Below are 24,396 nucleotides of genomic sequence, written 5' to 3'. Positions count from 1 at the left end.
CATTCCCCCACGCAATAACCAGAGCGAGCTTTCCAAAGCTCAAATCTATTCAGGACACATCCTATAATCTCCATGAAAAAAGGCAAAACCTTTAATGTGCTATAGAGTCGTCATCTGGTCCTCCTCCTCCATTTCATCTTTGCCTTTTCTCTCATAATTTCTTCTGGACTTTTATAAACCACAAATCCTCCATCTGGATCACCTCCCTCCCTCTCTCTATATTTACAAGACTTCTTTTGGAATCCTTCCTGGCCAACAAAATTAAGGGCCAATTGTAAGTATAGAGCCAACACAGTGATTGCTACCCTGCACTGTAATCCTCTTTTTACATGCTTGTCTTCTTCACTAGACTATGAGCTCATGATGGACAAACATTATATTTTATTTGTTCCTAGAACTTCTGACAATGCCTCTAATATAGCAGACACTCATAATTGATTACTGAGTAAATAAACAAAAAAATCTTGCTTATGCATTTAAAATATGATTGGTTTTCACAAACATTTATTTCATTCATCCCATAAATATTTGTTCAGCACTCTACGCCAGGCCAGAACATGTCACTTAAATAAAAAGAGGCAAGTGGGCAATATTTCTGATGTACACATAAATTCTTCAATAAATCTCTGGGAATGACAATCTGCAGCAATCTATTCAATTACCAGTAAATGCTCCTTTGTTTGCTCATATTACTATTTTGTCAACACTTGTTATCTTTTCAGATGTTTGATTTTGTCATGAAGCAGACTACTCACTGACCCTACTCAAAAGCATATTATTGCAAATGGCCACAAGAGCAACAGTGACCACAAGCCAAAAGATGGTTTACTAAGTAAGGATAAGACTAATGATCACAGTAGTATATATTGTGGATATTTCGGCCATACCTAATGCCTATGGAGAGTAATCAGTGCTAATGCCAGAGAAATACCCCTATAATTCACTAGAGGTCCAATAGATTACTCTTACAGACAGTCTACACACACACACACACACACACACACACACACACCCCTCCATTACTGGTTTGGCCATCATGGGCCTCTAGGGTATTATGTGTGATGGGAACCTCTTTTCATTCCATTTTTTACAAATATAGAGCTGCTCTGTGTTCTTTCATGATTGGCTCCCATTTTTACTAGTGATGATGGATCATCCATAGATCCCTGTCCTTACTGTCACATCTTTTTTTTTTTTTTAATTTTTTATTGGTGTTCAATTTACTAACATACAGAATAACCCCCAGTGCCCATCACCCATTCACTCCCACCCCCCGCCCTCCTCCCCTTCTACCACCTAGTTCGTTTCCCAGAGTTAGGAGTCTTTACATTCTGTCCCCCTTTCTGATATTTCCCACACATTTCTTCTCCCTTCCCTTATATTCCCTTTCACTATTATTTATATTCCCCAAATGAATGAGAACATATAATGTTTGTCCTTCACTGACTGACTTACTTCACTCAGCATAATACCCTCCAGTTCCATCCTCGTTGAAGCAAATGGTGGGTATTTGTCATTTCTAATAGCTGAGTAATATTCCATTGTATACATAGACCACATCTTCTTTATCCATTCATCTTTCGTTGGACACCGAGGCTCCTTCCACAGTTTGGCTATCGTGGCCATTGCTGCTATAAACATCGGGGTGCAGGTGTCCCGGCGTTTCACTGCATCTGTATCTTTGGGGTAAATCCCCAATAGTGCAATTGCTGGGTCGTAGGGCAGGTCTATTTTTAACTCTTTGAGGAACCTCCACACAGTTTTCCAGAGTGGCTGCACCAGTTCACATTCCCACCAACAGTGTAAGAGGGTTCCCTTTTCTCCGCATCCCCTCCAACATTTAAAGATTTTATTTATTTATGAGAGAGAGAGAGAGAGGAGGCAAAGGCAGGGAGAAGCAGGCTCCCCATGGAGCTGGGAGCCTGATGCGGAGCTTGATCCCAGGACCCTGGCAGACATGTAACCGACTGAGCCACCCAAGTGCCCCATTACTGTCTATCTAATCCTCTTTACAGTCCTCACTTTCTTTTGGCCATGACCTTCTCTGACATTGCTTCTTATCTAAAATGCTCAATTATTTCTCCTTCTCTCCACTATTTTTATTTCTTCATATATACCTTTACTTCTAACATATTTTACTTTCAATGCAAAACACCTTTTGTAGACAACCACCAATAATCTAGCAAATTCATAAATGCAAGAATACCTCACAGTTATCATCCTATGGCAAGTAGTCATAGAAAAGACATGCATTTCCTGGTTTTTTTTTTTTTCCATGATAAACAACCAATCAAAGTGCTCAAGTGGAACTCCCCAATCTTTGCCACTATTAGATATCAGTAATTCAGATATATGTTAACTGCAGTAAAGGTGCATCTTGAAGAAAGAAGCACCATAAAAATTCAAAGTCTTGCCTTCTTTTATGACAACCTAATGTTTAAAATTAGTGTTTCCAATTTTTACCTCCCCATGACAATATCATTTATTTCTGACTTCATATTTTGATAACTCATTAAACTATATGGCAAAGGTCTAGTCAAGTTTTGCCAAATTTTATTACACACATAGGTCACATTATATTTGATCAAGAAGTATGTCATGACAATTTAATTTTATACTAAATTCTTTCTAAAAAAGAATCATCAATAAGAGTAAACGCAGTTTCCATTAACCACTGACATTTTAAAATGTCAGTTTTACTGAAATATTTTGTTTCTATTTTGGTAACATTCAATTTTAGCTGCTTTGTTTTATAACCTGATATAGTTCAGTTATTATTATCCCACACTAACATAAGGAAAGAAGGATCTTTCTGTGTTATAAAGGCATCATACAAACCCTTGGTCTCATGGTCCCACAGAGTGTAAATGGCATTTCAAGACTTTTATGCGCTACCTTTTTGTGTCTGTAGCCAGCAGTACCCCAGTAGCCTTCCTTTTCCACTTTGTTATGCATTTATGTCCTTGGGGTCTGTCTGTGGTTTCAGTGAAAAAATTGACTTTCAGGAAATTTTAGTGCTTCTATCTTTATTTTGATAAACTAACTTTATATTAATCATTTGAATTTTGGGTCTGTGAAACCTACTTCATCTGTCCCCCATTCTTATAAGAGATTCCTGTTGAAGACCTCTAGGACTTAGAAATCTTCTTTGATACTATTCCAATCGTCAGTGATGCAGGTAGTACAGATGGTTTGATCACTTGATAATTCAACCATTGTGTCTTCCCATAATCTTATTATTGGAGACCCTGTCACCGTGTAAACCACATTAAAACTCTTAACAGGCTCCCCCTATCCTGTTTGCTTTGTTCCTTGAAATGTTAGAAATATTTTTGTGTATCATTTGATCCCATGCCTGGCATACTCTGCTGGCCCCAGTGTCTGCAGTTAGACCTATACTAAACCCAGATCCCAAATGCCTTCATGGACTGTGTCTGGTAGAGACAGTACCACCATATATCAGGTTATACTTGCAAAGTACAAAGTTGCTCTGTGGAATGATCCTACACTTTAAATTACAATACTTTTTAACTTATGAAATTTGTTTTCAATTTCACATATTTCAGAAAAGGATCCTTCCCTTTGTTAAACCTTATTAAAATGTTCATTCCCTGAAGTACATTTGAAGTACCTACTATAGTAAAAGTGAAACACCATAACTTCAATATATTGAAAATTCAGAGGAAAAAAAAGTAAAGAGAGATATTATCAAAATACATATAAAAATAAAATTTTGAGAAATATAGATATATATGTATATACATGCATGCATACATATATACATACACATCATACCTTAAGAACAGAATTCCAAGCATGGCTTTTCTCAAGTCAGAACCTACTTTGGATAGCTCAGTCATTAGGCATCTGCCTTCAGCTCAGATCATGATCCTGGGGTCCTGGGATTGAGTGCCACATTGGGCTCTGCTCTACGGGGAACCTACTTCTTCCTCTCCCTCTGCCTGCCACTCACCCTGCTTTGCTCTCTCTCTCTCTCTCTCTCTCTGTCAAATAAATAAAATAAAATCTTTAAAGAAAAGAACCTACTTTGAGATGAGCTAATTAGAAAAACAACAATCCTCTAATGGAGTGGTATTAGAGTTTATGGTCTGATAGTTGTGATATCTCAGAATAGTATTCTATTTTTTCTTTTATATGGTAGAGACATTTTCCTAGTCAACTTTACTACCCTGTGAGGTCAAATTCTTGACCTATTTACTCCATGGTATTAAATGATAATCGAGCTCAAAAAGGAAAGAGAAGGGGAAAAAAAAAGAAAAAGCCTTTGAACCTTTAAAGCTTTTGTCTATACATTTCACTCTTATATCTTGCCCGGATGTGTTTTTATCCCTGAATCATCCATGAAAATCTGTGTGGTTTCACACAGAGAAAAACTACTTCTTCAGTAAATGTGGAATCACAAAGATTCCATTTAACTCCACTATGCTTTGGTGTGCAGGAATGTTAGAAGGTTTTAAACTTAGTTACAATATACTGCTTGTTGGAACAGAAGTTTGTCTTTGGTGCTCTGTTCTACAGGTTTCTCTCCACTGGAGAGTCTGCAAAATACTCTGACATGGAACAATCATGTAACCAGTCTTTAAAGTCTAAATGAACATCATACTTCAATGCCTTGCTTTTTATTCCTTTTGCATTGCAAGAATGGACATGCCTTTTAGCGGCTTTCAAAAGGAAGAAACCTCCATATGTCAGAGGAAGGATTCTTCAAAGGTTTTATAGATCAATGGAACACTGATCCATATGAGAAAGAATAGAATCTAGATGTCAGCAATGTGACCTACATCTACATAACCTGTATATGTGAGTCCCTGGCATATAGACACCTCATCACAGGAGCTTGAGCGACATCCATCCAAACAAAGCAGAAGGAGAACAAGGACAGTTACTGAGTTGAACCTGCTTTAGGGCACCTACATAGGCCACTAATACGTACTGAGTGTGAACAAGAATCAAGGCTAGGGAAAAAACCATGCAATAAGAGTGATGAGAGGATGTTGCCAGCCTGATGTAGTAGCCTTCACATACTCCAGAGGAATATTTCAAGTCCTACAAAGATGAGAAAACTTGTATTGAAAATAGTAAAATTCATAGTATATAAAACTAGTAATTAAAGGGTTTTTTAGAGTCTTTAAACATTAGTGTCACTTTTACATGCAAACATAGTGAATTAACATTTAAATATTACTGGTACAGGGATGCCTGGGTGGCTCAGAGGTTGAGTGACTGCCTTGGGCTCAGGGTGTGATCTTGGGTCCAGGGATCGAGTCCTGCATAGGACTCCCTGTGAGGAGCCTGCTTCACCCTCTGTCTATGTCTCTGCCCCTGTGTCTCTCGTGAATAAATAAATAAGTAAATACTTAAAATAAATAAATAAATAAATAAATAAATAAATAAATAAATAAATAAATAAAATATTACTGGTACAAAGAAAGATAAAATATATTTGTCCAGAAAATTCTTTTGTCCTATCTTTTGTAATGTCTTGAATTTCCTTGTTAATATATGTAAATGAGAATAGCTGATCACAAGAAATTAAAAGCTCTAGTTATGTCATTCTTTAACAAGTGTTTATGCTTGGTATCGTCTACAAGATGCCCAAACAGCCTTTGCTTTCTAGGTTTGATTCAGAAGACTAACCTGTGACAAATTTGAGTTTAAGACACAAAAACAGTAATTTGCAGTAGGGTATTTACTGTGTCTAAGGTGATGTGATATGATAGAGGAAGAAAATCAGTGGTCATTATGGTCACAGCAAGCTGGTCAAATACCATGACACAAGGGCATTAAGCTGTTCTAGGCAGGATATTGTTCTCATTTTGTGTATTACAACTTCAAAGTGCATGGCTTAGAAAAAGAACCTAAAGTTCCCCTGGGTAAACATGTTTAGGTATCACTATAACATACAGTACGTTACAAAGAGAACATGCATGTTATGTTAATGTAAGTACTTGTGTAGTCTTCGATCAATAGTCAAGTGTCCTTATAGCATTTAAAATATATGCTTAATTTACAATGTCATTATACACTTGATTATAACCAAGAACTTAGTGTCAAGAAGGAACCAACATTACATACCTAAATATTTTACCAAGCTAGATTAAGATAGGCAAGTGAATTACTAAAGCAGAGAAAACAGAAGGAAAAATTTTATTGAGTTTGGCCATTAGGTAGCAAAGTTAATTAAAATGAGAAATGAAGTGCACTTTTCAGAGAGACCAGGGAGTGATACATTAGCTGTGAGAATATTATCTGTATATGGAGAACAGCTCCCTGCTCATGAAAATTATTAGAGAATCAAGTATGGTAAATAAAAGAGAAAGTTAATTCTCATGGCTAGAGTGAAAAGGGTAACTCAGTCATACATTATCCCCACTGCAACAGAAGCAGTGTATTACACAGGTTCCTGTACAGACTCATGGTATAGCTTAATTCCAAGAAAGCAGCAAAGAGAGCAAAGGAAACAGTCGACAAAACCGAAAGACAACCTACAGAATGGGAGAAGATATTTGCAAATGAAAGGTCAAAGAACTAATATCCAGAATCTATAAAGAATTTATCAAACTCAACACCCAAAGAACAAATAATCCAATCAAGAAATGGGCAGAAGACATGAACAGACTTTTCTCCAAAGAAGACATACATACAGCCGACAGACACGTGAAAAAATGTATAGACAAAAGCTTTAAACGTTCAAAGGCTTTTTCTTTTTTTTTTCCTTCTCTTTCCTTTTTGAGCTCAATTATCATTTAATACCATGGAGTAAATAGGTCAAGGATTTGACCTCACAGGGTAGTAAAGTTGACTAGAAAAATGTCTCATTTGGCATCAGAGAAATACAAATCAAAACCACAATGAGATTACCACCTTACATCAGTCACAATGGCTAAAATGAACAAATCAGGAAATGACAAGTGTTGGTGAGGATGCAGAGAAAGGGAAACTCTCTTACACTGTTGGTGGGAATGCAAGCTGGTGCGGCCACTCTGGAAAACAGTATGGAGGTTCCTCAAAAAGTTGAAAATTGAGCTACCCTATGACCTAGCAATTGCACTACTGGGTATTTACCCCACAGATACAAATGGAGTGATCCAAAGGGGCACCTGGACCCCAATGTTTATAGCAACAGTGTTCACAATAGCCAAACTATGGAAAGAGCCCAGATGTCCACTGACAGATGAATGGATAAAGAAGATGTGGTAGGGATCCCTGGGTGGCGCAGCGGTTTGGCGCCTGCCTTTGGCCCAGGGCGCGATCCTGGAGACCCGGGATCGAATCCCACGTCGGGCTCCCGGTGCATGGAGCCTGCTTCTCCCTCTGCCTATGTCTCCGCCTCTCTCTCTCTCTCTCTCTGTGACTATCATAAATAAATAAAAATTAAAAAAAAAAAAAAAACTAGCATTTTCATAAAAAAAAAAAAGAAGATGTGGTATATATATACAATGGACTGCTACTCAGCCAACAAAAAAGTGAATCCTTACCATTTGCAACTACGTGGATGGAATTAGAGGATATTATGCTAAGTAAAAGAAGTCAATCAGAGAAAGACAAGTATCATATGATCTCATTCATATGTGGAATTTAAGACACAAAACAGGGTATCATAGGGGAAGACAGGAAAAAATAAAACAAGATGAACTCAGAGAGGGAGACAAACCATAAGAGACTCTTAGTCATAGGAAACAAACCGAGGGTCACTAGAGAGGAGGGAGGTGAGGGGACAGGGTAACTGGGTGATGAACATTTAGGAGGGCACACAAGACTGATGAATCACTGACCTCAACCTCTGAAACCAATATTATACTATATGTTAATTAATTTAATTTAAATAAAAAAATTTAAAAGCAAGAAGTAAGACAATTATTCAAGTAATTCCAACTAAGTAAAATGAAATCTTCCACACCAGTAGGAAGATAAAAAAATGCTAAACAAATGTTAGCTATCAATGTAATGTTATATATTAAATATTATTTATCACCAGCAAATAACTAAATATACTTCCACCCATTTCTGTAAAAAAACTCCTATCTTTCAAATAACCATTTTACTAAAAAAGAATTCAGTAATAAAATGGAAAAATAAGTAAAGCACTGCATCAGTGTCAACATCATCTATGTCAAGGGTGAAGGCAGGGGTTTCATAAAGACCAAATTCAAATATTTGGAAAAAATTATCACAAACAAAATACTGTTCTGATAATTTTGGTTATATCCTTCAATATACTATACAAAAGTTCTTTACATGTTCCATTTCCTAAAAGAGCAATTTATGTAAAACCCTGCAGAAATACATTTTTTAAAAAACCCAAAATAATTCTGGTTTGCATTTATGATTTCATTATGTCTTTAAAATAAATCATTAAAAATATCGTAACAATCTCTTTTTCTGAACGTGTCTGGGAGTTAAAGAGAGAACAAAAGCTATTCTAAACTAGGTGATTGTGGCTCTTAAACTTTTCTTTCTGTGATGACTGAGACACCATCATTAAGTTTTACTGAATTCTGTAGTTAAAAACAATTCACTAATAGAACTTTTGGTAATCTGAACTATCAAATAGACTAGATTGCTGACCTTTGTATCAATTACAGTTTACATGATTTCTTCCAGATGTGTTAAGTGGACTACTAGAAGAAGAAGCTTTTCCTTCTCCCTACTTATTTATTCATTTATTCAATGATTTATTTCTGTTAGTAAGAATTCATAGGTATTCATTTTATTCTATGAGTTATAATTTCTTACTTCCATTATTATTTTGTTGCTCAAATTTCTCTCTAGTAGGTCGTTGGGAGCGCCTTCCAGTTGACATGCCCCATTCATTTCCTGAATACTTCCTTACTTGAATTGGCCATTTCCCCAAGAAGTTTCTGGTTCTTCCCATTGGAAAATGGTATTTAGAAAAAATCTGGATGACATGTTCTCATCACTATTGAGGTATCATTGCTGCCAGACCCTCCCCATGGACAGAGCTAGGAAACATGCGTATGTACAGACAAATATAACACACATCTCTATACATTTCATTCATATATATATATATATATATATACACACACACACATATATTAGAAGAAATAAGTTAATACTGATGCTTTGATGGACATTTTAATGCTTTGGTAAGTATATTTCCTTACATAAAAAGTGGGGAAGCCTAGGAATATAATAATGAATAATATCATTTTGCATAGTGATTTCAAAAATATTGTTTCATTTTAGTCCTTACAATTACTCTGTGATATATATATTCTTAATTATTAGAGTTAATTATTATTAACCCAGATTGACAAAAAAGAAAACCAATTTGAGGATCAGAACACCAAAATGTGGTAGAGCTGAGCAGTGTATTCTGACTCTACATTTCATACTTCTTCCACTATACCAAACCAGAATGATAACATTTTTATTTTTTGGCCTTTTATATATAAATTTTCTGTATTTAAGTATGACAGACATCATCTTGCCATCATTTCAGTTTCACCATATATAAAGTAATGCATTTTTATTTTCCTCTTGAGTTGTTCTTGAACTTTTTCTGTTTCTGTCAATGACACCACCGTCTTTTAAATATCACTAAAATGTGTAATCTTAAATCATGTTTATTTAACTCTCTTTTCTTTCACTATTCCCAGTTGACTGCTAATATCCATCCTATTTCCCTCCCCACTGATTTTCCTGTGCAACTCTTCTAATCTTGCCCTGTTCATATATCTTGGATTACTTTACAGTCTCCTGGGTGACCTGCACTTTCCTCCCTATAATCTTATGATCTTATATGATCTTCCATAGTTTTGTTTTGTTTCTTTTCTTTTCTCTTTCTTTTTTCCTTATTAGGTTCAGTTACCTCTTCCTTCCTCTGTGCAGTCAGCATTATTTCCATCTACCAACTCTCTTTTTTTTTTTTTTAAGAATCTATTTATTTATTCATGAGAGACACAGTGAGAGAAAGGCAGAGACACAGGCAGAGGGAGAAGCAGGCTCCATGCAGGGAGCCCAACGCGGGACTCGATCCCAGGTCTGCAAGATCACAACCTGGGCTGAAGGCAGCGCCAAACCGCTGAGCCATCCAGGCTGCCCCTCCATCTACCAACTCTTCTTATCCAGCCCTGGCACCCCGGTCATGTCATTCATCAATTCCTATGAGTGTACTCTGAGATGTTCCCTCCATGTTTAAGTCAACCTTAACTATCTTCCCTAGGCCCAATTTGAAGTCCTCAACCTCTATAAAAATAAAAAGCTAGAATATCCGATCTGGGAGTGTCCTCTACTTTATCCCCATTCACAATAACCTTAAATATTTATTTATTTATTTATTTATTTATTTATTATCTATTTATTTAAAAGATTTTATTTGACAGAGAGAGAGAGAGCAAAAACAGGGAGAGGGAGAAGCAGACTCCCCGCTGAACAGGGCCCCAGATGTGGGGCTCGATCCCAGGACTCTGGGATCATGACCTGAGCTGAAGGTAGACACTTAACCGACTGAGCTACCCAGGCACCCCTTAAATACCTATTTAGAAGAGAAACTGCTTGAGGAAAACATATTCTTTAAATCAACCAAAATCTTGACCAGTCTTAACCTAAAATTTAGCTCATACTAGCTGTTCATTTAATAATTGTTTGATCCAAAGGACTGCAGTATCCTACATTATGTTACACGTGTTATACACATCAAACTCACATCTGAAATAGAGAAGATGATTGATGGAAAATGAAGCATGATCATTTTTTTTATCCAACACAAGAAAGAAGAGAAACAAACTATAACTTGAAGGAGCTTCTGGTTGACCCTAGGTGGAAAATATAATCAAAACTAGAAAGCATAATTATCTGAGTTTCTTGATTAATCAAATTTTATAGAATGTTAAAGATCATTGGAATGACTAACTTGTTTCATAAGCTCTTATACAACTTACTATGGAATATACAATCTAGAAGGATCATGTGAGAAAGTCAAGTGCAGGGACTAAAAAGGAATACATCTCTGTTACCAAGTGTCCTTCCATGGCAAAATACTTCTCATATTGGCTTATTACAAATTCTTCTCTCTCCAGTGCTATTTTCTAATAGAAAAGCCAGAGGTGGGCAGCCCCGGTGGCGCAGTGGTTTAGCGCCGCCTGCAGCCCAGGGCGTGATCCTGGAGACCCTGGATCGAGTCCTAAGTCAGGCTCCCTGCATGGAGCCTGCTTCTCCCTCTGCCTGTGTCTCTGCCTCTGTCTCTCTCTCTCTCTCTCTTTCTCTGTGTCTCTATGAATAAATAAATAAAATCTTAAAAAAAAAAAAAAAGAAAAGCCAGAGGTCCTGAAATATTGTCTACTTTGTGTGAAATGACTGAGTATGGGTGTTTTATGTTATATAAAAGGCCCTTATACAATTTGATAAAATGTTTGTAGCCACAGAGTTGGCATCTGCCACTTGGTCCTTTGTCATCTGTCTTCTCCCCAGTAAGGACAATTTATGCTTACACAGATGTCTTTTTTTCTCCCCCGGCCCACACTTAGTCTTTGATTCCTGTCCCTCAGAGCCCACACTGAAGCCCCATGTTTTGTAGTTGACCACCCTGAACAGAAGCTTCTGATTTCCTAAGTGACTTCTATTCTCAAAGGAGCTACTGTTTCCAGGTAACCTGTTCCACTTACACTTTTTTGGTTTCAGTTGTATCAGAATGTGACATGGCTTAATTAAGCATTCTGGCCCAGTTTGAGGCTGGAACCGTAAATAAGGAGGAAGTTTCTACTCTTGGAAGAACTCAGGCAGTGTCTTATTTTCACTGAGCTGTGCAGTTGAATGGTTTGTGAATCGCTGAGGTTTAAGTGTTTACATGGGCTCCAACTCATCATAGCATCCTGCAGTTCAAAGGCAACTATCATATGTGATATATGATAGTTGCCTTTGAAGTGCATATATTATATCATATATGATAGTTGCCTTTGAAGTGCAGCTATATGATAGCTATTATATCTTTATAAAATTATTAAAAACAACATGATGATGGTGGATAAAGGATTTTATCCTTTGTGCATTTATAAGTCATGGTATTATCGGTATACAGAGGATCCATAAAAACTAAGGGAACCACAATAAACTTTTTTCTGCAAAGTGACTGAAATAAGTATCTGAAATACAAAAGAAAAATGACCACACAGTTTCATAAGATTACTTCATTTCATACATATCCTGCCTTAACAACTTCCAGAAAATTTCAAGTACCACAACAGGAACTATTTCCTTCCATTATTATTTCTTCTGCCAGATAAGAACTTATTAACACAAGACCTATTGAAGAAAACTTACATAATATATATAAAAATAGGCAATCTCTAGTCCAACTTAATGGCCCAAATAACATTTTATTCTTGTTATGTGTATGGGTAGCTTTTACCCCAGGTAGTCTGAGAATCCCTTGGATGAAGGCACTATGACTTGAACATAGTATGAGCTCAAAAAAAAAAAAAAATCCCTATTAAATAAAGAAAAACTTGGAGATCCCCCTGAATACTTCAATCATTTATAAAAATGAAAAGAGGCAAAGACACAATTAAAAATGGTGCAGTCACACAATATCAGAAAGAATTCTAACATATCTCAGGTCCTGATCGTTTTTTTTAGCTGTGAAAACTAAGGTCAAGTCAGTTGTTTACCTAACATCACAGTTAGTAGATTTAAACGCGGGTCTCCTAAATTTGCCTTTACGAGCTTTAGAAGTGTCTGGTAATCGTGTATAAATATCAGTTAAGTTAGTAAATACCTTTCTGGTATGTTGCCTATTCTTTATAGCCTTACAGTCTACATCTACCTCTAATTATGCTTCATGTCCTGAAAGTATTAACAGCTACACTTGGTTTCAAATGCAAAAGTAATATGTGATCTTTGTATTCATAAGAAAACTAATGCAGGTTCTCAGAGTTCATGTTTGTAATGTTAATATAATTTTTAAAATTTAACCTAGAGGGGATCCCTGGGTGGCTCAGCGGTTTGGCGCCTGCCTTTGGCCCAGGGCGCGATCCTGGAGTCCCGCGTCGGGCTCCCGGCATGGGGCCTGCTTCTCCCTCTGCCTCTCTCTCTCTCTCTATCACAAATAAATAAATAGGTAAATCTTTAAAAAAAATAAAATAAAATAAAAAATAAAAATAAAATTTAACCTAGAGCTTAAATAACTCCCCTGAAAGAGACATGTGAGAAAATCATCATCACTCCCATACAGACACATAAAAAGAGAAGTCTATGTCTTCTGTGCCTGTGTTTTCTTTCTTTAGATTTATTTTTTCTTTAGATTTATTTATTTATTTGAGAAAGAATGAGAAGAAGAGCACGTGCACAGGCTAGTATGCATGAGTGCAAGCAGGAGGAGAGGCGAAGGGAGAGGATAAAGGAAAAAAGAGCAGACTCCCCACAGAGCACAGAAGCCTACATGGGGCTCTATCTCATGACCCTGAGATCACAATCTGAGATCACTACCTGAGCTGAAACTAAAAGTCAGAAGCTTAACCAACTGGGACATCCAGGCGCCCCACGATTTCCACATTATTTTACAGATGGAATATAAGTAAGTTAAAATTGATAATTAACAGGTCTTTATCCAAAATATATAAAAATCCAAGAAATATATATATATATTTTTTATGATAGTCACAGAGAGAGAGAGAGAGAGAGAGAGAGAGGCAGAGACATAGGCAGAGGGAGAAGCAGGCTCCATGCACCGGGAGCCCGACGTGGGATTCGATCCCAAGTCTCCAGGATCGCGCCCTGGGCCAAAGGCAGGCGCCAAACCACTGCGCCACCCAGGGATCCCAAGAAATATATATTAATGTAAAATTATTAATGTGAAATAACACTATTATTCCTGACTAAATAAAGACTAAGTTGATACATTTATAATGATTTTTATACCCAGATATTTCTCTTCTTTAATACTACATACATGGTTTTCTATTCAGGTGTTCCCCATTACCTAAGAATCATAGTAATGATATACAATAAGGGAACTTCTCTGGAATAAGGTTATATTGAATTACAGTGAGGCTCTAATGGGAATGAAAAAGGTTTTCCCTGGCGAGCTACTAATAAAGTGAGGGGATACAGAAGGAGCAACCAGGAAAAGAATGAAAAAGCAGTTGGTAAAATATTCATGCAAAAAAAACCCCAAAAACATAACAAACCAACACAGCTGACACCATAAGAAGTTAATGAGTTAGAAATATTAAAGGGAAATATCTGAAGAGTTAGGGGAGATAATACTTCTATGAGTATCTCATTCCTTCTTCTTCCCCTACATTCATGCATATGTATATGATTTTTTATAAGATACAGAAAATCTATCAAAGTCAAGTACAAGAAATAAAAAGTAGTTGTGGACTTGCATGAGGAGCTCCAGAAGTGTTGACATCTCTAAAGGTTTGAGGACGTCAAGACTGCTAAGTTACCAATTAAATCCCTAGGACATTTACTTGAGTTTATTCAAAATAGCAAAATCTGTTTCAGACATAACTTTTAAATCACATTTTAGTGGCCTTCCTTCAAAAACCTAGCCTGGGGATCCCTGGGTGGCGCAGCGGTTTGGCACCTGCCTTTGGCCCAGGGCGCGATCCTGGAGACCCGGAATCGAATCCCACATCGGGCTCCCAGTGCATGGAGTCTGCTTCTCCCTCTGCCTGTGTCTCTGCCTCTCTCTCTCTCACTGTGTGCCTATCATAAATAAATTAAAAAAAAAAAAAATTAAAAAAAAAAAAAAAAAAAACCTAGCCTGCATAACTGACTTTTTTTTAGCTTAGTTAACATGGAACTCAGAAACACACAAGCCTCATTCCTGACGATTACTCCATTTGGGCAGAGATGCTCATACAGATCATGAAGCTTTACAATTTATCTCTTAAACACTTGGTTCTTCCTCTTTATGCTCAGAATTAATTGGTTATTATATAGACCAGTTAGTCTCATTAAACTTTCAAAATGTTACCAGGGTGCCTTCTATTAGCAAAGGAAAAAATTTTCTCAATGGCAATTTGGAGTTATAATGATTATTAAAAGTAAATTTGTTATTGTTACAAATTCAAAGATGGGACAAAGTAAGAGTTGGGGCCGGGGAGGGGGAGGGACAGAAATATTTATTCCAGTAGATTCCAATTCTGGTAGGAATCACCAGGAGAGCTTTAAAAATATATAGATTTTTGCTTCCTTTCCCTTTTAGTCTACCTCAGGATTCTGGTTTATTATAACTGGGATGAAGCTAGATCATTCTGATGAGATTTTCCACAATGCTGTACACATTTAAAATCATGAGTCATTTCTACACTAAAATGGTCACACTCATATAGCTGATGAGTCCCCTCCTAATTCATGGAGAACTCCAAAATTTGGAAAGTGCCTTCCTTATACTATTCTTTATTTTAATGTATAGTGTCCCTGTAACTGAGAATAAAAGTAAGTATTCCTTGTGAGGAAGAAATTATTTTGAGAAATACAAATGAAAAAGGGTGACATGTTGGAAAACATAAACCATAAAAAGATTAAGTATGTGTGTGGAATTGTTAACTTCCTTGTATTTTTCACTGACTCTACAACACTCCTAAAATACTTCTACAATATATTCAGTATTCTTTACAATGTCAAAATGTGCTGTAATATTATTGATGAATGGGGTAACTAATAAAATTAAAAGTTTCATAATAAAGATCACCAATGAATTAATTCTGATTTTTTCAAGATAAAAACATAAAAACTTAGATTAATGTAACAAAAGAGAAAAAATTATACCGGGTTGTATTTAAAGATTTTAGATTCCAAAAGTAAACACAGATTCATAGTAGCTTTCTTACATTAAGAGTGTGTCTTTTGGGATCCCTGGGTGGCGCAGCAGTTTGGCGCCTGCCTTTGACCCAGGGCATGATCCTGGAGACCCGGGATCGAATCCCATGTCAGGCTCCTGGTGCATGGAGCCTGCTTCTCCCTCTGCCTGTGTCTCTGCCTCTCTCTCTCTCTCTCTCTCTCTCTCTATCTGTGTGACTATCATAAATAAATAAAAATTAAAAAAAAAGAGTGTGTCTTTTAACAGTCTTCTTAAAAACTTATCTCAAGCCATATAACTGGGACTATTTTTTGCCACAATCCCACAAATTTGACAGCTACAAACCCTAAGTTAGTTGTCACCCACTCAATGGTTGAAAGAGGTTCTTTACAATTAAAAACTAATAAAAACTCAAACTTATGGTGTTGGCAAAGAATGCCATTAAGAGTATAAATCACTTATATGAAGATAATTGTCATAGCCAAGACAGGGTTTGTGAATTGAACAAAGAAAGGGAATAGAAGGAGTGCTAAAGACGAAGAAAGTGGGTTTTTAAAAAATCATGATTTCATAGAAGCCTCCCCATGTAAATAGATATTTTTACTTGAACATATTTATTTAGACTCAAATGGGAAATCAAATCAACAAAACATTTAAGTTTTTATTTATGAGTAGACATTAGGACATAAGAACAGCAAATGTCCAGATAAAGCTCAAGATCTCACCAATCTATCTTATATTAGTGTAGTCTCTGAAAGTACTGACATATTGATTGAGGGGTTTTAAGAAATTCTATAAAGGCAATTTGATGTAGGCCCTAAAATTGCTATCGGGGAGGCACCTGGGTGGTTCAGTCAGTTAAGTGTCTGACTTGATTTCAGCTCATGTCATGATCTCAGGGTTGTGAGATCAAGCCCCGATTCAGGCCCATGCCTGGGCATGGAGCCTGCTTAAGATTCTCTCTCCCTCCTCCTCTGACCCTGCCCCTTTAAAAAATGTTATTGGGATTTGCCATCTTTGAATAGTTTTGGCATGTAATACATTATACAGGACCACATTATTATGTTGTCATTGTATTTTTAATCACATTATATTTGGTTTGGTGCCCAGAAATCTTTGTGTACTTGGTTCTTGGCTAAGTATCATTACTCTCAGAGTTGGCCTTCCATTTGGAATCAGACTGCTGAGTGCCTAAGGAGGAAGACTCAAGGACAGGAAGGATGACTGGGCTAACCACCTTCCTCCTATACACTGAGGGTTCACCGACAAAACACCAAGGAAATAGTACAGTTGTCCATTATCTTCTATGTTTATTTGCAACTCATTCTTATAACACAATTCAAAAGTTATAGGATATATTCCTCTCTATACTTGCAAATAAAACATTCTTCCATTTTAATAAAGTATATTAATTAGTAACTTTAAAAAGTCTCCATCTTTCATGTCTCCTTACAACTTGCTGATAGGTATATTATATATACTGAATAAGTATTCTCATTGTCATCAACTTAATAACCATGTGGACAAGGAGAATATGGTGGTGGTTGTGGCAGGGGATGGTGATGGGTTTCCAAAGGTTATCCTAGAAACGATGAGTCTTGTTCCCTTCAAGATAAAAATTATCTATATAAAAGATAAAAGTAAAGAACCAAACAGAACTTTTTCTATGAAATTCAGTAAAAAAGGACTTCGAAAAAAGTTGGCTCTCATTTTCTACATAATCCCTGGCAGAATCACCTTTCTGTATCAGTTTAAAAAAACTGTGAATATTCAAATACATTTTCAAGGCCTGATAAAATTGCAACAAAGAATGATAATATATCAAAGTCTGTCATTGACAGCAACTGCTATATCTAAGGAGCAAATGTTGATTTTAATAGTTGATTTTCCAAGAAATCTCATGAAATATTTTGATGCAGTTATGATAGAATCACAAACCTAAATTCATAGTATCCTCTCAAACATGATATTTAGGGGATCCGTGGGTGGCGCAGTGGTTTAGCGCCTGCCTTCAGCCCAGGGCGTGATCCTGGAGTCCCAGGATCGAGTCCCAGAATCGAGTCCCAGGATGGAGTCCCAGGATGGAGTCCCATATCGGGCTCCCTGCATAGAGCCTGCTTCTCCCTCTGCCTATGTCTCTGCCTCCATCTCTCTGTGTCTCTCATGAATAAATAAATAATTTTAAAAAACATGATATTTAACTTCTCACAGTAATTAAATTTCTTTCAGTTGTAGGAAGGTATTTTGAAGATTACAAAGTTGAAGCATTCGCAAATTAAATGATTTACTTATTCCCTACATTCAGTGTAGGTACAAGACTAAGAAATCATTAACTCTTTTTCCCAGTGTACTTTGGAGCCTAAGTTCAAATCCCAATTCTGCCACATAGTAGTTGCATATGATTAAGTAAGTTCCATAAGTCTAGGTTTCCTTATTTATAACATGGAGAGAATAATTCCTAATGTATAGACCTGTTTCAGGATTAAATAGTGCAATGTGTGTAAAGTGCCAGATACAGGGCCATATTGGTACTCAATAAGTATTATTATCTTACAATTTTTACAGGAAGCATGAACTCTGGCTTTTTGAATAGTATAAATTATAATAAAAAGGAAGAACTTCTTAAAATGTATAATGCTGAGAGCCAGTCATAGAAATTGCCTCTTGAGATATGATTCCAGTGAGTGTTGTAGACACTATGATGAATTGAAGGATGGTTTGTTCATGCTGAGAAATGGAAAACCTATCTATTGTTTGAAAATAACTGGTTATCATAAGTTTAAATGAGAAAGATTATTTAAATATATGCTTTATGTCAGATGGGATTGTTTTGTTTTTGGCAGATTCTGTGAAATTATGTCTTTCCAAATTAAAGTATGTGATTGTAGAGGAAATATTATACTTAAAATCACTTCCTACAATTAAGTCTTAAAAGCTATGAGAGGTCATTCCTTTTGGTATCCTTCTCAAATCTTAAAATTCTCAGATTCTAATATAGAAATAAGACAGTAGACATACAAAGAAGTGACTTAAGTTAACATAAGCTAATAACCAGAACAAAAATATCCTTATTCCTATAAAAAAAAATGTACTCTTTTGAGAAAATAAATTTAGTTTGCTTCAACTAATCTTAATCTTGGTCCCTTTGCTTTAAGATGAGTCTTATTCTAGCTCTATCATAGTATGACACATACACAATATATATTTGGTACATACTATATTTAAATATTAGTTATCTACACTATAGCTTGAAGAAGCCTAAACATTTTTATTCTTAGATAAAGTCTGCCTATAATGCAGTTGAAACTAGGTCTCCTACTATACAAATAGAGATATTTAAAAAAAATACCACTTGGTAGAGGACTTATAGCTAAGCATGCAATATGTTTCAAGTTTACAGTAATTAAAATTTATTCAAAATGTTTTATAGAGTACAAAATAATAATGCAAAGATTCTTCTAATCAACAGCAAGTTTACAAAAGAATCTTAAAATGAGATCCAAATATGAAGCTGCCTAATTGATTTAATACTTAATAATTTATACTCCAGTAAAAATCTTTTCAAAATCAGCTTATTTTTTTCAAGCTCCACAGCTGACTCTTATCTGCATTGGGGCAGGTCTCATCTGACTTTTGCAAATAACCAGGTTTATTAGCAAGATACTTTACAAATGTATATATGTGATACCTTTAGTCATCACTACAACTGATATATTTTTTATGGTTATAAAATGGCAACAGCAAATAAAGTATAATAATTTTTAGGTTACTTTCTGAAGATGATGTTCCAGAGTGCCACTAATAGGCAACTATCCTTTTCTCATATCTTTATGAACTACAATTCTACATACCTTAGAGAATAATGTAAATTTTTCCTCTCTCAAACCAAATTTTAGAACTAGCTCAAGAAGTTCTATGTGTGGAGGGCTAAAAATTTAATCTGATACAGCTAAAAATCTCAGCCACTCTTCTAGCAAACATTTGTTGTGCTGTGTAAATACTCATATAATACCAAATACATCTGCAGTAGAAAGGGAAGAGGTCGGGTAGGTATGTTCAAAAAAAGAGAGAGGACAAGAACAAGAACAAATAATAGCAATACCATTATTCTCCTAATTTTCTTTGGTTCTAGCTTAATGGTATTATTTAGATGTGAAGAGCAGATAATCCTGTCATACGACCGCATTATTAACCAATGATCTTGCCCACAGTGTTGGATTTAAGCTAAAGCAATGCAGCATCCAAGCAACTGAGATTATCAACAACTATTGGCACTTCTCCATTTTAATGATGTAGTCTTTCAATTTTAATAAAGTATAGGAAAGGGGGGGAAATGAATCATACACAGAAACGATCCAGAGTGAGAATGAGAAATTTTCTAAGTGTATGCATGGTACTCTGGCTATTCAAAGTTACTAGGTCACAACTGAATGCTGAACAAACACTCCTGACCAGGAAGTAATCTTGTGTTTTGGAGAACATAAGATAAAAAAGATATAATCACAGGAAATTGTTTTATGTAGCAATGTTCCATTTAGAGGATTAGAAACAGAACTGTAGTAGCTGTCAAGAAAGAAGCCAACTCCCACAAAAATGGTCAACAATACTTTCGATGTTATAAAAAAAAGAATGACTACATCCTTGAAACAAGGCCTTCTAAAGGTCAGACAAGCAATACTAAAGTTTTCCCCCTGAAGGGAAACTATAATATACTGCTAATTTTATTTAATTATGTTGCCTAATAATAGTTACTTAAGCTAACTAGTGATGAAATAAGTAGTAAAACTGAAGTGGGATGAGTCCCTCTGTAGTAAGACCTCAATTTAATGTGGGGTCCTTACGTGTTTTTCCAAAAATGAGGCAAAGATAACATCCCCAAAATGGAAAGATAAACATACCTATGAATGAGGAAGAGAAAAAAAGGCATTGAGCATATGGATTATTGAGCATCTGGATCCGCAGTGCATCCCTAACCCCGGAGTTATGTTTAACAACAGCTTGTGTACAAACCACTATTTTTATGCTTTGCAAATGTAATATGCCATTTATCACATTCTGAAATTATTCAGTGACCTACTTTGTTAATTAAGGCATATACAGAGATCTTCTTCCCCTTTAGAACCAGACCACTGGCTAAATGACTATTTTGGTTTTACCAGGTTACAAGATTATTTTTATTTTAAAGAAAAGAATATTTTAAAGAACAATTCCATAGTTTCATGTAAAGGGAAGCAATGTTTCTTCTCCTTATTTAAACCTTGGTCTTCTCACCTAATTGCTATAGTCAGAAGATAAATTCATAAGATTAATGATGGAAACCAGAAAATAAATTAATTAAAATTTTAAAGATGCAGGGACACAGCTCACTGCACCAATACTCTTCCGTGCAGTTTCACACAGAACAGTCTCAACCTTCAGAAGGGGTGGGGGGAGTAAATAAAACCTGTGGTTTATTCTTAATCAGAGATCTACAACAAATACACAGTCAGTGAGAAGGCACAGGGCTAAAGATCTAGAAGTAAAGCTGAGGAACAAGAAGGGGAAAATATTTTAACCTTCCAACCATAAATCAGCCCTTTCCTTCTACTATGACAAGTGTTGAGAGTTACTTAGTGGAATAAAGCACCTGGCTCTGAGATTGAGTACACAGAACTGAGAAAAACGAAGGGAAGGCTCTGCGTGGTTAAAGCAAAGAAATTTGCCCTGCTCAGGCATCTCCTCCCAATGCAGCAAATTTGGACATGAGCTATAGGCTGCAAACTGAGCTTGGAAATGGTGCAGGGGAATGATGGAGGGAAGGAAAAATGAAGTTGCCAGTTCTGAGGCTGGATGGTTCTACACGGAGCCTCAGAGGGAAGGGGCTAAAGGGATGCTCCTCATACCTTTCTTTTCCGTTCCATACGTTCCCTGGGGATTTTCCGTTGTTTTTTCCTCTCCCTCTCAAGGGTTTTTTCCTTTTCATCCAGTTCAGCCTCTCGAACTTTTTTAATAGAAGCAGCAGCGTGAGCCATTTTGCAGAGAAAATCAGCAGAAGCAGTTACCGCGGCTCAATTTCCACTCCCCAGCAAGCCAGGTGATTTTTAGAGCTAGATGGAGATGTGATTTTTCCCCACCAGGGCAATGGCTGGCAGCCAGAGCACTCACAAAATAATCCACTCCGCCCCGGAGCTAGGTCATAATCTTGCTCCAGCCTCTGCAGCACCCATAATTCACCAGAACGCACCAAGGTCCCAGGCCAAGCCCCCCAGCAGCGCACACCTGCACACACGCAGGCATAGGTGTGCACCCACACTCGGAAATGGTCCCGGGGGAAGGCGGAGCACTAGACTTGGAGCTCTTCAGCAGTTGGGTGGCCGCAAGTGCAGGCAAGCATCCTACTAGTTGAAAAAGCCTTCCTTAGACACACATCACCAATTGGAACAGTCTTTGGGGACTCCTCCAGACAGTCTGTGTCTTCCGACTGGAGCCAGGAAGAGGCCACCTCTGTGCAACTGCTAGGGGGTGGGTAGTTTATTGCCGCTTCCAACCACACCTCTATGCAGGGTGAGAAGAAAATGGTGCAGTCTCACTAAATGACTCGCTGCTGCTGCTGCTGCTAGTGCTGTTGCTACGGCAGCTCTGCTGTAGCACATGACATGAATTCCTGCCTTTTAAATCTCAGCCCTTCCCTCCTCCAAGGTTCATTTCTAGAAAAGAACCAACGCTGCCATTCTGGGAGAAGACAAGCACCGTTGGAGGTACTTGCCAGGCCACCGCTATAGCAATACACGGGTGAGCAGTCTGGGAAGGGCTGGGAGTAGCCCGGTCCTCACTGTGTCATTTACAGACCCACGTGAGGCTGCATTAGGGAGCTGCATTAAGCTGGGACTCGAAAGGAGCTGTCAGTGAGCACACAGCATACACAGCATAATCTGGGCTCAGCCAGGTTATCCCCCACCCCACCCCCTGGAGAAAGAGGGGGCCCTCAAAAGAGGCAGAGGAGGGCAGAGGTTGAGAAAGGGTGACAGGAAGGCCGGCAACACCTAAGACAACTCTCTCTCATTCTAACAGGCACACAGGTACTCATTATTTAATTACCAAAAGCTTTTGTTAAATACCAAGGTAACATTAAGTAATGTGATGAAGTAAAGTGGGATTAATGTTTCTAGATGTTCCTGGATATAGACCCACAAAGGGAAACACAATGAAAGAAGAAGATACAACCTGGTAACTCAGGATGAACCCAGCACTTAATCTGATCCAAAAGTCAGTCAAAGGAAAAAATAATTGCCATGGCAGGGGCTAGCCTTCATGGGCACCGTGACGGTTCACGGGTCAACTAACTTCCAGCCGGCACTATTAGTTTCTTATGCATGGGAAGCATAGCCCTCTCTGACATAAACAGCTGAGAATTCATCTCCTTAAGAGAAATAAATAAAATTAGCTTTTATTAACTCCCTCCTCTGGAAAATCTTGTACGTATTTGCAAGGAAACACACATAGGTATTTAAGCTTCCTGGGAAGATAATATGTGGATGTGGGGAGGATTCCTATATGTTCTTAACTAGGTGAGTCATTGCCTGCCACTTGATATAACATAATTGAAATCTTTTCTCCTCTGAGTTACTTCAAGATAATCAGTGGTGAGGACTTCGAGATAATCAGTGGTGAGGATGTCAAAGCAGTCATTAGGAGTGAAGGTGGTTCAGGGAAAGCAGTGAGACTGGAGCACAATGTGTTCTTAACACCATCTGGCCTTTTTTCTTCATCTAAATACTTTCTTAAAATGTTTACAACCAAGCTAGTCTGTTTTGATTCATGGATGTCCTTTTAACTTAAAAACATGTGTCCCAAAAAAAATGTGGCTGAGCTACAGACACACAGTGGTTTCCCTGTTAGTAAGGCTGACTCTTTCTGGCTTCTGCAGGAACAATGCTCTTTTCCCCAGTCCCTCTAGCACCTGTTCATCTTGTCTCACAATATAGTCTCCCCTCTGTGGATTTCCCAAAAGGAAGGTGGAAAATCACAAACACAGCTAGGGAAGAAAGTGGGGAATTCCTGTTTGTTTGTTTTTTTTTTAAAAAGCAAAAACAAACAAAAACCCAAGTTTATTTCATTAGCCTTTAATGAGCTCGATAGACCTACTTATAAAATTGAACAGTATCAATTGAATTATGTTGTTTTCTAATGCCGGGAAAATTACACATTTTTAAAACTTTAATCTGATAACAAGCTCTTGCAGGATTAACCATTTTAGTCCCCAAGATTCCCTCCCTTTTTCTTTTCTTTTTTCTTTCCTTTTCCTTTCCTTTTCTCTCCTCTTTCTCTCTCCCTTTCTTTCTTTCTTTCTTTCTTTCTTTCTTTTTCCTCTTTCTTTCTTTTTCCTTTCTTTCATAAAGTCTTTGCCCAACTGGGAGCTCAAGCTCATGATCAAGAGCCGCATGCTCTAGGGACTGAACCAGCCAAGTGCCTCTGCTTTCCCTTTTCTACAACAGTGTTTGAGAACTTTTTCATTACTTTGTCTGGAAGAAATGGTAATCAATCAGATGTTACTTTGTTAGGTGTTAGTTTGAATGACATAAATATTTCACAAAGCATGTGATTGCCAAATCTTTAAAAAC

At 37.1% G+C, this 24,396-nt stretch overlaps 1 protein-coding gene across 17 annotated transcripts in view; it reads right to left on the bottom strand.

Moving 5' to 3' along the window:
- The window catches only part of ANK2 (ankyrin 2), a 328,351-nt gene that overhangs the window by 239,491 nt on the left and 64,464 nt on the right, over window positions 1–24,396 (bottom strand). For 2 of the 17 annotated variants that reach the window (XM_077882362.1, XM_077882356.1), the window contains exon 1: window positions 21,679–22,245. The exons of 11 other annotated variants lie outside the window; for them this stretch is intronic. In XM_077882362.1, the coding sequence (XP_077738488.1) occupies window positions 21,679–21,807 (129 nt within the window). In that variant the 5' untranslated portion in view covers window positions 21,808–22,245. Of the gene's footprint in view, window positions 1–21,678; window positions 22,277–24,396 lie in introns of those variants that run through there. 4 more of the 17 variants (XM_077882342.1, XM_077882357.1, XM_077882371.1 and 1 more) reach the window with 4 other exon arrangements.

The sequence above is a fragment of the Canis aureus genome, chromosome 33, assembly GCF_053574225.1.
Source record: "Canis aureus isolate CA01 chromosome 33, VMU_Caureus_v.1.0, whole genome shotgun sequence".
Lineage (NCBI taxonomy): Eukaryota > Metazoa > Chordata > Mammalia > Carnivora > Canidae > Canis > Canis aureus.
Note: the sequence above shows the minus strand (reverse complement) of the source record. Positions and strands in the feature narration are given on the sequence as shown.